At 48.8% G+C, this 14,547-nt stretch overlaps 1 protein-coding gene across 3 annotated transcripts in view; it reads left to right on the top strand.

Moving 5' to 3' along the window:
- Positions 1-13,458: 13,458 nt before the first annotated feature.
- The window catches only part of CCDC88C (coiled-coil domain containing 88C), a 101,687-nt gene continuing 100,598 nt past the window's right edge, over positions 13,459-14,547 (top strand). For all 3 annotated transcript variants that reach the window (XM_056546971.1, XM_056546970.1, XM_056546972.1), the window contains exon 1: positions 13,459-13,763. In XM_056546971.1, the coding sequence (XP_056402946.1) occupies positions 13,704-13,763 (60 nt within the window). In that variant the 5' untranslated portion in view covers positions 13,459-13,703. The remainder of the gene's footprint in view (positions 13,764-14,547) is intronic.

Below are 14,547 nucleotides of genomic sequence, written 5' to 3'. Positions count from 1 at the left end.
GGTGTATACAGATCCCAGCCCCTCCGATGTCAGGTGTATACAGATCCCAGCCCCTCTGATCTCAGGTGTATACAGATCCCAGCCCCTCTGATGTCAGGTGTATACAGATCCCAGCCCCTCTGATGTCAGGTGTATACAGATCCCAGCCCCTCTGATGTCAGGTGTATACAGATCCCAGCCCCTCTGATGTCAGGTGTATACAGATCCCAGCCCCTCTGATCTCAGGTGTATACAGATCCCAGCCCCTCTGATCTCAGGTGTATACAGATCCCAGCCCCTCTGATCTCAGGTGTATACAGATCCCAGCCTCTCTGATGTCAGGTGTATACAGATCCCAGCCTCTCTGATGTCAGGTGTATACAGATCCCAGCCCCTCTGATGTCAGGTGTATACAGATCCCAGCCTCTCTGATGTCAGGTGTATACAGATCCCAGCCCCTCTGATGTCAGGTGTATACAGATCCCAGCCTCTCTGATGTCAGGTGACCTTATAATACACCAGCACCAAATAATTGACAGCGTTACTCTGTATAGTACACGTCTGCACATACTAAAAGCTCCATACAAATAACCCATCACATGTACTATATCTGCTGCACAGCCCAATATAACCAATATTCCCCCCATGCAGCGACCATATAGCGGTAGATACCAGCAACACAATAAGAGATTACAGTGCAGTTATATCCAGTGAGTGACAGAGGGCGTCTTCTCTGAGCAAAGTCGTTCTCCTCACCTTCCCTCCATCTCCACTGTACCCCCCCCACTCAATAATAATGTCCCCACTGTACCCCCCCCCCCACTCACTAATAATGTCCCCACTGTACCCCCCCACTCACTAATAATGTCCCCACTGTACCCCCCCACTCACTAATAATGTCCCCACTGTGCCTCCCCCCCACACTAATAATGTCCCCACTGTGCCCCCCCCACTCACTAATGTCCCCACTGTACCCCCCCACTCACTAATAATGTCCCCACTGTACCCCCCCACACTAATAATGCCCCCACTGTACCCCCCCCACTCACTAATAATGTCCCCACTGTACCCCCCCCCACACTAATAATGTCCCCACTGTACCCCCCCCCACTCACTAATAATGTCCCCACTGTACCCCCCCACTCACTAATAATGTCCCCACTGTGCCTCCCCCCACTCAATAATAATGTCCCCACTGTACCCCCCACTCACTAATGTTCCCACTGTACCCCCCACTCACTAATAATGTCCCCACTGTACCCCCCCCCCACTCACTAATAATGTCCCCACTGTACCCCCCCACTCACTAATAATGTCCCCACTGCACCCCCCCACTCACTAATAATGTCCCCACTGTGCCCCCCTCACACTAATAATGTCCCCACTGTACCCCACACTCACTAATGTCCCCACTGTACCCCCACTCACTTATAATGTCCCCACTGTGCCCCCCCACTCACTAATGTCCCCACTGTACCCCCCCCCCACTCACTAATAATGTCCCCACTGTACCCCCCCCACACACTAATAATGTCCTCACTGTACCCCCCACTCACTAATAATGTCCCCACTGTGCCCCCCACTCACTAATAATGTCCCCACTGTACCCCCCACTCACTAATAATGTCCCCACTGTACCCCCCACTCACTAATAATGTCCCCACTGTACCCCCCCGACTCACTAATAATGTCCCCACTGTACCCCCCCACTCACTAATAATGTCCCCACTGTACCCCCCCCCCACTCACTAATAATGTCCCCACTGCACCCCCCCCCCCTCACTCACTAATAATGTCCCCACTGTACCCCCCACTCACTAATAATGTCCCCACTGTACCCCCCCCACACTAATAATGTCCCCACTACACCCCACACTCACTAATGTCCCCACTGTACCCCCACTCACTTATAATGTCCCCACTGTGCCCCCCCACTCACTAATGTCCCCACTGTACCCCCCCACTCACTAATAATGTCCCCACTGTACCCCCCCCCCCACACTAATAATGTCCTCACTGTACCCCCCACTCACTAATAATGTCCCCACTGTGCCCCCCTCACACTTATGTCCCCACTGTACCCCCACTCACTTATAATGTCCCCACTGTACCCCCCCCCCACACTAATAATGTCCTCACTGTACCCCCCACTCACTAATAATGTCCCCACTGTACCCCCCCACTCACTAATAATGTCCCCACTGTACCCCCCACACACTAATATTGTCCCCACTGTACCCCCCACTCACTAATAATGTCCCACTGTACCCCCCCCCCACTCACTAATAATGTCCCCACTGCACCCCCCCTCACTCACTAATAATGTCCCCACTGTACCCCCCACTCACTAATAATGTCCCCACTGTACCCCCCACTCACTAATAATGTCCCCACTGTACCCCCCCCCACTCACTAATAATGTCCCCACTGTACCCCCCCACTCACTAATAATGTTCCCACTGCACCTCCCCCCCACTCACTAATAATGTCCCCACTGTACCCCCCCCCACTCACTAATAATGTCCCCACTGTACCCCCCCACTCACTAATAATGTCCCCACTGCCCCCCCACTAATAATGTCCCCACTGCCCCCCTCACTCACCAATAAGGTCCCCACTGCCCCCCCCCACTCACTAATAATGTCCCCACTGCCCCCCCCCCCCACTAATAATGTCCCCACTGTACCCCCTCACTCACTAATAATGTCCCCACTGTACCCCCCCCCCCCACTCACTAATAATGTCCCCACTGTACCCCCCCCACACTAATAATGTCCCCACTACACCCCCCACTCACTAATAATGTCCCCACTGTACCCCCCCACTCACTAATAATGTCCCCACTGTACCCCCCCCCCCCACTCACTAATAATGTCCCCACTGTACCCCCCCCACTCACTAATAATGTCCCCACTGCCCCCCCACTAATAATGTCCCCACTGTACCCCCCCACTCACTAATAATGTCCCCACTGCCCCCCCACTAATAATGTCCCCACTGTACCCCCCCACTCACTAATAATGTCCCCACTGCCCCCCCCACTAATAATGTCCCCACTGCCCCCCCCCACTCACCAATAATGTCCCCACTGCCCCCCCCACTCACTAATAATGTCCCCACTGCCCCCCCCCCACTAATAATGTCCCCACTGTACCCCCCTCACTCACTAATAATGTCCCCACTGTACCCCCCCCCCCCACTCACTAATAATGTTCCCACTGCACCTCCCCCCCCCCACTCACTAATAATGTCCCCACTGTACCCCCCCCACTCACTAATAATGTCCCCACTGCCCCCCCCCCACTAATAATGTCCCCACTGCCCCCCACTAATAATGTCCCCACTGCCCCCTCCCCCACTCACCAATAATGTCCCCACTGCCCCCCCACTCACTAATAATGTCCCCACTGCCCCCCCACTAATAATGTCCCCACTGCCCCCCCACTAATAATGTCCCCACTGCCCCCCCACTAATAATGTCCCCACTGCCCCCCCACTCACTAATAATGTCCCCACTGCCCCCCCACTAATAATGTCCCCACTGTACCCCCCTCACTCTCTAATAATGTCCCCACAGTACCCCCTCACTCTCTAATAATGTCCCCACTGCCCCCCCCCTCTCACTAATAATGTCCCCACAGTACCCCCCTCACTCTCTAATAATGTCCCCACTGCCCCCCCCCTCTCACTAATAATGTCCCCACTGTACCCCCCTCACTCTCTAATAATGTCCCCACTGTACCCCCCTCACTCTCTAATAATGTCCCCACAGTACCCCCTCACTCTCTAATAATGTCCACACTGCCCCCCCCTCTCACTAATAATGTCCCCACTGTACCCCCCTCACTCTCTAATAATGTCCCCACTGTACCCCCCTCACTCTCTAATAATGTCCCCACTGTACCCCCCTCACTCACTAATAATGTCCCCACTGTACCCCCCTCACTCTCTAATAATGTCCCCACAGTACCCCCCTCACTCTCTAATAATGTCCCCACAGTACCCCCCTCACTCACTAATAATGTCCCCACAGTACCCCCCTCACTCTCTAATAATGTCCCCACAGTACCCCCCTCACTCTCTAATAATGTCCCCACAGTACCTCCCTCACTCACTAATAATGTCCTCCGCTCACACTTCTCTGTACGATTATTCTCCATAATGAATCGGCGCCCACTGTATAACACCGGTGTAAAGTGCTGCACACGGTTCATTTACATATGATCAAAAGTCTAAAAAAAGTCGCATGAGAAGTTACTGAGACTTTTTGTGCCACAAATGTAGAAGAAAAAGAAAAAAGAAAGTTCTAAATATCTTCATAATCTCCATAGAAAGGTGATTCAGAGCCGGATCTCATTCACAGCTTCAATGGGTGATCGCCTGCAGCAAATAGAAAGTGGCCTGGTGGGAATCGCATACCCAAACAGGGGGCCTCCAGCTGTAGCAAAACTACAACTCCCAGCATGCCCAGTGTACCCACTAGTGAAGAGTTCTCCTGTGGTTGCAAAACTACAACTCCCAAAAGGCCCGGACAGCCAACGGCTGTCCGGGCATGCTGGGTGTTGTAGTTTTGCAACCTCTGAAGGTCCACAATTTGGAAACCACTGCTCTAAGAAATCAAAAAAATTAGCTACGGGCATGCTGGGAGTTGTAGTTTTGCAACAGCTGGAGGCACACTGGTTGGAAAATTGATATAGTGTTATTTTATAGATAGGTCTAATCTAAAACAACTGTATCTCATTTATTATACAACAAATGGGACAGTGATACATTGTATCAGAGAGAGAAACCAGGATCAGTAAGGACCTCACCAGCAGAATAGTGAGTACAGCTCTGGGGTATAATACAGGATATAACTCAGGATCAGTACAGGATAAGTAATGTAATGTATGTACACAGTGATCTCACCAGCAGAATAGTGAGTACAGCTCTGGAGTATAATACAGGATATAACTCAGGATCAGTACAGGATAAGTAATGTAATGTATGTACACAGTGACCTCACCAGCAGAATAGTGAGTACAGCTCTGGAGTATAATACAGGATATAACTCAGGATCAGTACAGGATAAGTAATGTAATGTATGTACACAGTGATCTCACCAGCAGAATAGCGAGTACAGCTCTGGAGTATAATACAGGATATAACTCAGGATCAGTACAGGATAAGTAATGTAATGTATGTACACAGTGACCTCACCAGCAGAATAGTGAGTACAGCTCTGGAGTATAATACAGGATATAACTCAGGGTCAGTACAGGATAAGTAATGTAATGTATGTATACAGTGACCTCACCAGCAGAATAGTGAGTGCAGCTCTGGAGTATAATACAGAATATAACTCAGGATCGGTACAGGATAAGTAATGTAATTTATGTACACAGTGACCCCCACCAGCAGAATAGTGAGTGCAGCTCTGGAGTATAATACAGGATATAACTCAGGATCAGTACAGGATAAGTAATGTAATGTATGTACACAGTGACTTCACCAGCAGAATAGTGAGTACAGCTCTGGAGTATAATACAGGATATAACTCAGGATCAGTACAGGATAAGTAATGTAATGTATGTACACAGTGATCTCACCAGCAGAATAGTGAGTGCAGCTCTGGAGTATAATACAGGATATAACTCAGGATCAGTACAGGATAAGTAATGTAATGTATGTACACAGTGACTTCACCAGCAGAATAGTGAGTACATCTCTGGAGTATAATACAGGATATAACTCAGGATCAGTACAGGATAAGTAATGTAATGTATGTACACAGTGATCTCACCAGCAGAATAGTGAGTGCAGCTCTAGAGTATAATACAGGATATAACTCAGGATCAGTACAGGATAAGTAATGTAATGTATGTACACAGTGACCCCACCAGCAGAATAGTGAGTGCAGCTCTGGAGTATAATACAGGATATAACTCAGGATCAGTACAGGATAAGTAATGTAATGTATGTACACAGTGATCTCACCAGCAGAATAGTGAGTGCAGCTCTAGAGTATAATACAGGATATAACTCAGGATCAGTACAGGATAAGTAATGTAATGTATGTACATAGTGACCCCACCAGCAGAATAGTGAGTGCAGCTCTGGAGTATAATACAGGATATAACTCAGGATCAGTACAGGATAAGTAATGTAATGTATGTACACAGTGACCTCACCAGCAGAATAGTGAGTACATCTCTGGAGTATAATACAGGATATAACTCAGGATCAGTACAGGATAAGTAATGTAAAGTATGTACACAGTGATCTCACCAGCAGAATAGTGAGTGCAGCTCTAGAGTATAATACAGGATATAACTCAGGATCAGTACAGGATAAGTAATGTAATGTATGTACACAGTGATCTCACCAGCAGAATAGTGAGTGCAGCTCTGGAGTATAATACAGGATATAACTCAGGATCAGTACAGGATAAGTAATGTATGTACACAGTGATCTCACCAGCAGAATAGTGAGTACAGCTCTGGAGTATAATACAGGATATAACTCAGGATCAGTACAGGATAAGTAATGTAATGTATGTACACAGTGATCTCACCAGCAGAATAGTGAGTACAGCTCTGGAGTATAATACAGGATATAACTCAGGATCAGTACAGGATAAGTAATGTATGTACACAGTGATCTCACCAGCAGAATAGTGAGTACAGCTCTGGAGTATAATACAGGATATAACTCAGGATCAGTACAGGATAAGTAATGTAATGTATGTACACAGTGATCTCACCAGCAGAATAGCGAGTACAGCTCTGGAGTATAATACAGGATATAACTCAGGATCAGTACAGGATATGTAATGTAATGTATGTACACAGTGATCTCACCAGCAGAATAGTGAGTACAGCTCTGGAGTATAATACAGGATATAACTCAGGATCAGTACAGGATAAGTAATGTAATGTATGTACACAGTGACCTCACCAGCAGAATAGTGAGTACAGCTCTGGAGTATAATACAGGATATAACTCAGGGTCAGTACAGGATAAGTAATGTAATGTATGTATACAGTGACCTCACCAGCAGAATAGTGAGTGCAGCTCTGGAGTATAATACAGAATATAACTCAGGATCGGTACAGGATAAGTAATGTAATTTATGTACACAGTGACCCCCACCAGCAGAATAGTGAGTACAGCTCTGGAGTATAATACAGGCTATAAATCTAGATTTTCCTAGCTTGTGACGGAAAATATTAGTTATATGAAGACAGGAGGCGAGTATCTTATGCATTAATCTTCCTTTATTAATGCCCATAGCAGAAATTCAAAACTCTTTTAATGAATTTTTACTAAAACTTAAAGAACCACTTAAAACTACAACTCCCAGCAGTCCATAGGGTGTATTGACCAATCCCTGGTCAGGATGCTTGGTATATAAAGGACTGCTTCCATCGTCTCCTCCTCTTTCTTGATGCGAAAGTTGTAGCCGTAACTTGAACCTGGAATCACGGTAGAACCCAAACCGATTCCATAAGACCTTGAATCACCGGCCGAAACCATGTCCCAACGGGGACACCATAACGAGTAGGAAAATTTTCCGGAACACCTCAGCCTCCGACATGTAGGGCGCCGTCTTCAGTATCCTGGGAAGAAAAGGAATACCATGACAGGGTTGGGTCGGGTGGGAAGATACTCGCCTCCTGTCTTCATATAACTAATATTTTCCGTCACAAGCTAGGAAAATCTAGATTTATATATCAGACAGGAGGCTCATATCTTATGCAAGTTCAAAGCTAGACATAAGAATGATACAAGAATGATATAAATACATGACAGACAAATTACAAAATTGACATAGATATGTGTTCCTCCGGTCTAAAATAAAAGTGACGGAAGGTGTCCTCTGAAGACCAATCCGCTGCCATCAATAGGTCTGCCAGGGAACCTCCCGCGGTGACCACTTTAGTAGCCATCGCACCTCTGGTCGAGTGGGCCCCGAACAGGGAAACGTCAATCCCTGCCATATCCATGGCAGAGCGTACCCACCGTGCTAGAGTGGCTGAAGCCACCGGTTGGTGAGGACGCACGTAAGAGATGAGGAGTTGGGAGGATTCCGAGGAACGTAGCAAAGCAGTCTGAGACTCATATGATTGAAGACAGCGGACCACGCACAAGCGTGGATGTGCGGGAAAAGAAGGATAGAAAACAGAATGAAGTCCGGTTTTTGTCCTACGTACGATAGAGAATTTAACTCCTAATGGCGAGAATTGTCGCCTGGAGATGTCTAAAGCCCGAACGTCCGATACGCGTTTGATGGAGATCAAACAGAGAAGCACCGTAAGCTTGAAGGACAGCAATTTCAGAGAAAGTGCGTCATTGTCCTCCCATGCCGAAAACATGGATAGGACTTTAGATACATCCCAGGTGGCTTGATACTTGGGGCGAGGAGGACGTTTAAATTTAACGCCTCTCAGGAGGCGACATACTAAGGGGTGTTTGCCTACTGGTAGGGAATCCACTGGGGTGTGATAAGCAGAGATTGCAGATCGGTACACATTGATAGAACTATAAGATTTCCCGGATTCAAAAGAATCCGCCAAATAGTTGGCCACTACAGACACAGGTGCCTGAACGGGATTAACTTGCCGTTGATCACACCAACGTACCCAGAGTCTCCAGGCTGATCGATATGCCGATCTAGTCCCGGGGGCCCAGGCCAAGGCAAGGAGGTCCCTAGCTGATCTTGAAAGGTCTTTATCCGTGTCTGGCACCCCGAAACCAACCATGCGAGGAGATGCAGGGTGTGGTCTGTGATCAGAGGATGAAGATCCCCTGTCGGATTGGACAGGAGATGAGGGAGCTGAGGGAGCAATCTGGGAAAATCCACAGTCATCCCCAGAAGAAGGGGAAACCATGGCTGTGTCGGCCACCAGGGAGTGATCACCACCACCAACGCCTTCAGGTTCGTTATCTGTAAAAGCACCCTGAGGATCATTGAGAACGGTGGGAATGCATAGTGCGTCCCCCGGGGCCATATGTGGCGGAAGGCGTCTACCGCGTAGGCTTCTGGATCCGGCCTCCAGCTGTAAAAACGGGGCAGTTGATGATTGAGTCGGGAGGCGAACAGGTCCATAGAGAGAGGACCCCACAGGCGGCAAATGGACTGAAAGACTAATCGGTCCAGCCGCCAATCGCTGGAATCTGTCAGGTAGCGTGAGTTCCAGTCCGCCACTATGTTGGAAATCCCCGGAATGTATTCCGCTATCGGGACAATGTTGCGGGCAAGGCAAAAATGCCAAAGCTCTCTCGCGAGGTCTGCAAGTACTCTGGACCTGGGGCCTCCCAATCGATTGACATATTGGACCGCAGACATATTGTCCATGCGCAACAATACACAGCAATTGGATACTCGAGGTAGAAGGCTCCTGATGGCAAAAAATGCTGCCAGAAGCTCCAGCGCATTGATGTGCAGCAGAGACTCCTCTGCGGACCATGTCCCTCCTGTTGAAGAGAGACCGCATCGAGCACCCCAACCGTGACGGCTCGCATCCGACTCCAAAATGAAGTCTGGAGTGGGATTGAAGATGGTCTTGCCGTTCCATTCGACGGCATGACGTAACCACCACCGAAGTTCCACTACGGTTTCCGGACATAGGGGAACTTCGTCCGCGTAACGGAGTCCTTGTCGCAAATGTAGCGACTTGAGCCTCTGAAGGGCCCGATAATGGAGAGGGGCGGGAAATATGGCCTGTATGGAGGCTGATAGAAGTCCGACCAGGCGTGCTAGCACACGTAACGACACTCGTCGTTTGTGTAACACGGCCCTGATTTCCTTGCGGATGGTGGTCAGCTTGGCTTTGGGTAATTTGAGGACAGCATGATCGGTGTCCACCAAGAATCCCAAAAATTCCATCTCCCGAGCTGGGACGAGAACTGACTTCTCGTGATTGATGATGAACCCTAAGTTTTGTAACAATTGAACCGTCCAGCCAGCATGTTCCTCCGCTTGAGGTTTGGAACGAGCCATGATGAGCAGGTCGTCTAGATATATAATCAATCTCACTCCCCTGCTCCTTAGGGCTGCCACCACCGGTTTCAGAAGTTTGGTGAAACACCATGGGGCGGACGAGAGACCGAAGGGTAGGCAAGTAAATTGCCACATTCTGGCCCTCCACAGGAAACGTAGGAAGTGTTGGGAGGCCTGATGTACGGGAACCGTGAGATATGCGTCCTTTAGATCTACCTTCACCAACCAGTCTCCCGGTTGTAGAAGGTCTCGTAGAAGGTGGATGCCTTCCATCTTGAAATGTCGATAAACGACATGTTGATTGAGATTTCGCAAGTTTATGACGGGGCGATAACCTCCCCCTTTCTTTTTGACCAGAAAGAGGTTGCTGAGGAACCCCGGGGAAAGGGGGTCCACCTCCATCACCGCTTGTTTGGACAGAAGGTCCTGTAATTCGTTGTCTATAAGAGCAACGTTTAGTTCGGAGAACCGGATGGGGTGTGGAATTGAAGTTAAGTCTGGTAGGGAACAGAATTCTATCTGATACCCTGCCACTGTCCGGAGTATCCATGCGTCTGCAGTAATTGCTGACCATGCGTGGATAAAATGTTGCAGTCTGCCCCCTACGGGAATGGGAAAAGAACTCAGGTGTGTTGTACTCACCGGTAGTATGTCTGGAGCGGGGGTAGCCTCTTCCTCCACGTCCTCTCCAAGGACGTCCACGGGGTGGAAAGAAGGGTGAAGATTGTGCGACTGGCACAGGGTAGGGTTGTGGAGCCTGGTTGTACTGAGGAGCTGGAGCTCTGTTGTACGGCCTAGTATTGTAGTTGCGGCCGGCAGATCGGCTCCTGCTTCTGCCGGCCGTTGTGAAAACCTTAGCCGAACTCGATTTCTTAAGGGATGTTTGGGCTTTGTCAAGGCTGGTATACAGCCCGACCATCTTATTGATGTCTTTGATAAGGGTATCTCCGAAGAGAAGGCCCTCGGCAGCGGGTCCGGGTTCAGTCTCCGCTAAGTGAGAGAGTTGTGGGTCAAGTCTCATCAAGATTGATCGTCGACGTTCAGTCGCACAAGTGGTGTTTGCACACCCGAGCAAACATACCGCTCTTTGGGCCCAACCTCTAAGTTGTAGCAGATCGATCGGTTGATCGGTTGCCGCCGCCTGTTCTGATAGATTGAGAATCATGGTGACAGGACCGAAGAGGTCCAAGATTCGATCCTGGATGGTCCTGAAGGATCTCTCGATACCCTTCTTGGAATATTTTCCATGTTTAGTGAGGTATCGTAAGAGTATGGGGTCAATTTCGGGCGTCAGCACCACCTTCTTGGGGATGCATGGTCGGGGGCATTCCGCCTTTAACTTGTTGCGGTTAGCCTTATCCACCGACCTGCGAGCCCAATGTTCTATATATTGGGACACTTCAGGGGTGGGAGCCCAGTCTCCAGAGCGTGGATGGGTTATAGCCTCTGGGTCAAAGAAAGGCTCTCCACGAGAGTCTAACACGATGTCACCCTGGGGTACAGGGTTAGCGTCCTCAGGGATCGCCATATGCCCACTATCCTCAATTGCATCGTCAGACTCATTGGCATCAGCCACTTCGGATTCTGCGGAGGATTCTTCATCTGTAGAATCTACAAATGAATCCGGTTTGGTCCGTCTAGCGGATCGTTGCCCCTGCTTACGCAACTCCCCGGGGCCCAGGGGTCTATTAGAGTCTGGAGGCAAAGTGGGTCGGCAGGCCGGTTCGGGAACTGCCTGGTGCATACAATTTACTTCCCCTGCCGGGGAGTCGGATACCATGATGGTATGATTGCGTTTTTGAGACGCTTTACCCTTTTTATAGGGTGGTTCGCCACTGCATGAGGGTTTTTGAGAAGTATGTGCAGGATGCTGCGAACTTTTGGGGGGTAGGACAGAGGACATCGCTGCTTGCACTGATTTATTTATCAGATCTTGGATCTGGGCAGCAGTCAGGTAAAGGGGTGCATCCAAGGAAGGATCCTCTCCCCTGGGGGAACTAGTAGTATTGTCATCTGCCATAATGTTAATCAGTATGGGGTATGTGAATGTACCCAGGGACTGTAGCAGTTAGAATCTACAAGGGCTTTATAGAGGTAAGCTGGGGCAGTAAGGGTAATAGGGAATAAATTCCCAGTAAATACCGACAATGTACAGCAACAACTAGTCCAGGCTCCGTCCCTCACGCCGATCTCACTGAACTGGAGATTGCGATGCAGGGAGGAGTGTTGAAAAATCGCAGAGCGGCGAAATCTCGCGAGATTACCGCTCACTGTGCACAGATAGGACGAGCTATCTGACTAAGACACGCCTACCTCCCCTCCGCGCGGAGCGAGCGCGAAAAGGAGGAAGAAGAAGAAGAGAGGTAAATAAAATGGTGCCGAAGATGGCGCTGAAGAAGAAGTGAGTTGACTTGTGACAGGCGCCGCACAGGGGCGGCGTGTGCCGCTGACAGGAAAAAGAAAAACCCCGAAGTGGGGGTATAAGGGCGCAGTATTAGAGAATCAGAGTATAGAAATAATAGATTATATAGTCGCAAATATAATGAATAGAATGTAATAAAAAATAGAATGAAAAGAATGAAAAACACAGGGCAACAGGGAGGACTGTATTATAGAATACAGACCTATACTTGAAATGCCCAGACAGTCAAACAACATTGATAATACTTATCTGAAGTTCTGCTATGAGCAGAAAGAAAGAGGAGGAGACGATGGAAGCAGTCCTTTATATACCAAGCATCCTGACCAGGGATTGGTCAATACACCCTATGGACTGCTGGGAGTTGTAGTTTTAAGTGGTTCTTTAAGTTTTAGTAAAAATTCATTAAAAGAGTTTTGAATTTCTGCTATGGGCATTAATAAAGGAAGATTAATGCATAAGATATGAGCCTCCTGTCTGATATATAACTCAGGATCAGTACAGGATAAGTAATGTAATGTATGTACACAGTGATCTCACCAGCAGAATAGTGAGTGCAGCTCTGGAGTATAATACAGGATATAACTCAGGATCAGTACAGGATAAGTAATGTAATGTATGTACACAGTGACCTCACCAGCAGAATAGTGAGTACATCTCTGGAGTATAATACAGGATATAACTCAGGATCAGTACAGGATAAGTAATGTAATGTATGTACACAGTGATCTCACCAGCAGAATAGTGAGTGCAGCTCTAGAGTATAATACAGGATATAACTCAGGATCAGTACAGGATAAGTAATGTAATGTATGTACACAGTGACCCCACCAGCAGAATAGTGAGTACAGCTCTGGAGTATAATACAGGATATAACTCAGTACCAACTACCCAGACAGCAGGGCACAGGTGCAGCTCCCCCCAGCATTGTTCAAACCCCCCAGCCAACCCCCTTCAGACTGAACTCCCTCTCCCATTGGTCAGTGTAAAGTCCACCACACCCACTTTGCTGTCTGACTGGCTGCCCCTGTGCCCATCCACCCTCCATGCTGCCTGCACAGTCTCTACCTGTAGTAAGTTGCCCCCAGTAGTGAGTTTCCTGCTGTAAGACCCCCTTAGTAAGTTCATGCCTCCCTGTATGTGGGGGTCTCTGGATGACTGATCACCTGAGAGCAGATCTTCACTGATCAGCAGGAGGAGGAGGGTTGTGCTCTGCCCCCTGCAGGGATGAGACTCTCATTGTTCACTTGTTAGCAGGGGCACCGGCAGCAGCATGGACTCCTCTCTACTCCTCTGATATTTGGGGCCGATCCCTTGGATATAATGGATGTTACCATCTCCCAGCTCCTGGACCTGTTCCTGGAGAGTCCGCTGGTCACGTGGGTGAGTGTCCTGGGGGTCCTAAGTGTCCTGGTGTCTGGCAGCGGTTGCTGGGGATCCCCTAAACCAGTGGTCTCCAACCTGTGGACCTCCAGATGTTGCAAAACTACAACTCCCAGCATGCCCGGACAGCCGTTGGCTGTCCGGGCATGCTGGGAGTTGTAGTTTTGCAACATCTGGAGGTCCGCAAGTTGAAGACCACTGCCCTAAACATTGTTACTTTGTGACTGATTCCCTCTTGTTACTTTGTTTCGACTTCGTTCTGTTTATATTTAACAGTTTGGTTGTTTATTTTTTCTTTAGTTACATTGTATCCGTTGTTCGCCCCCCTCCTCCCTCCCCCGCACCGACCACCTGCAGTCACGTGTTGTCTATTGATCTGCAGCCCCGATCTCCTTGCCCTGCCCCCACCCTGCAGCATTCCTGGAGATGTGGGGGTCTCATGTAGGTGATAATAGGGCCACTTCCTCCAGACACAGAATAAACTTTATAGCCCTGTAACCAAAACTGACAATTCACCCGCCTGGGGCACCGCTTAACCCCCTCAGCCCCAGAATGCACCAACAGCTCCGACCCCTTAGGCTTCCTGGCCATTAGATTGCTAGCTCTGCGGTCAGGTGGTCCCTTATAGATCTGCTTTATGTATCCTGAACATTTTAAGGGCCTCTGCCCAGGAATCAGCCACCCAAGGGGGCTGACACCCAACTCTCCTATGATCCTGAATGGCTATTATGTCTAGTTGAACTGATTAATAACAAACCAAACATAGCAAACTCCATTATAGCTG

Source organism: Hyla sarda, chromosome 11, assembly GCF_029499605.1.
Source record: "Hyla sarda isolate aHylSar1 chromosome 11, aHylSar1.hap1, whole genome shotgun sequence".
Taxonomy (NCBI): Eukaryota; Metazoa; Chordata; class Amphibia; order Anura; family Hylidae; genus Hyla; species Hyla sarda.
This window is presented reverse-complemented; position numbering and strand designations above follow the sequence as displayed.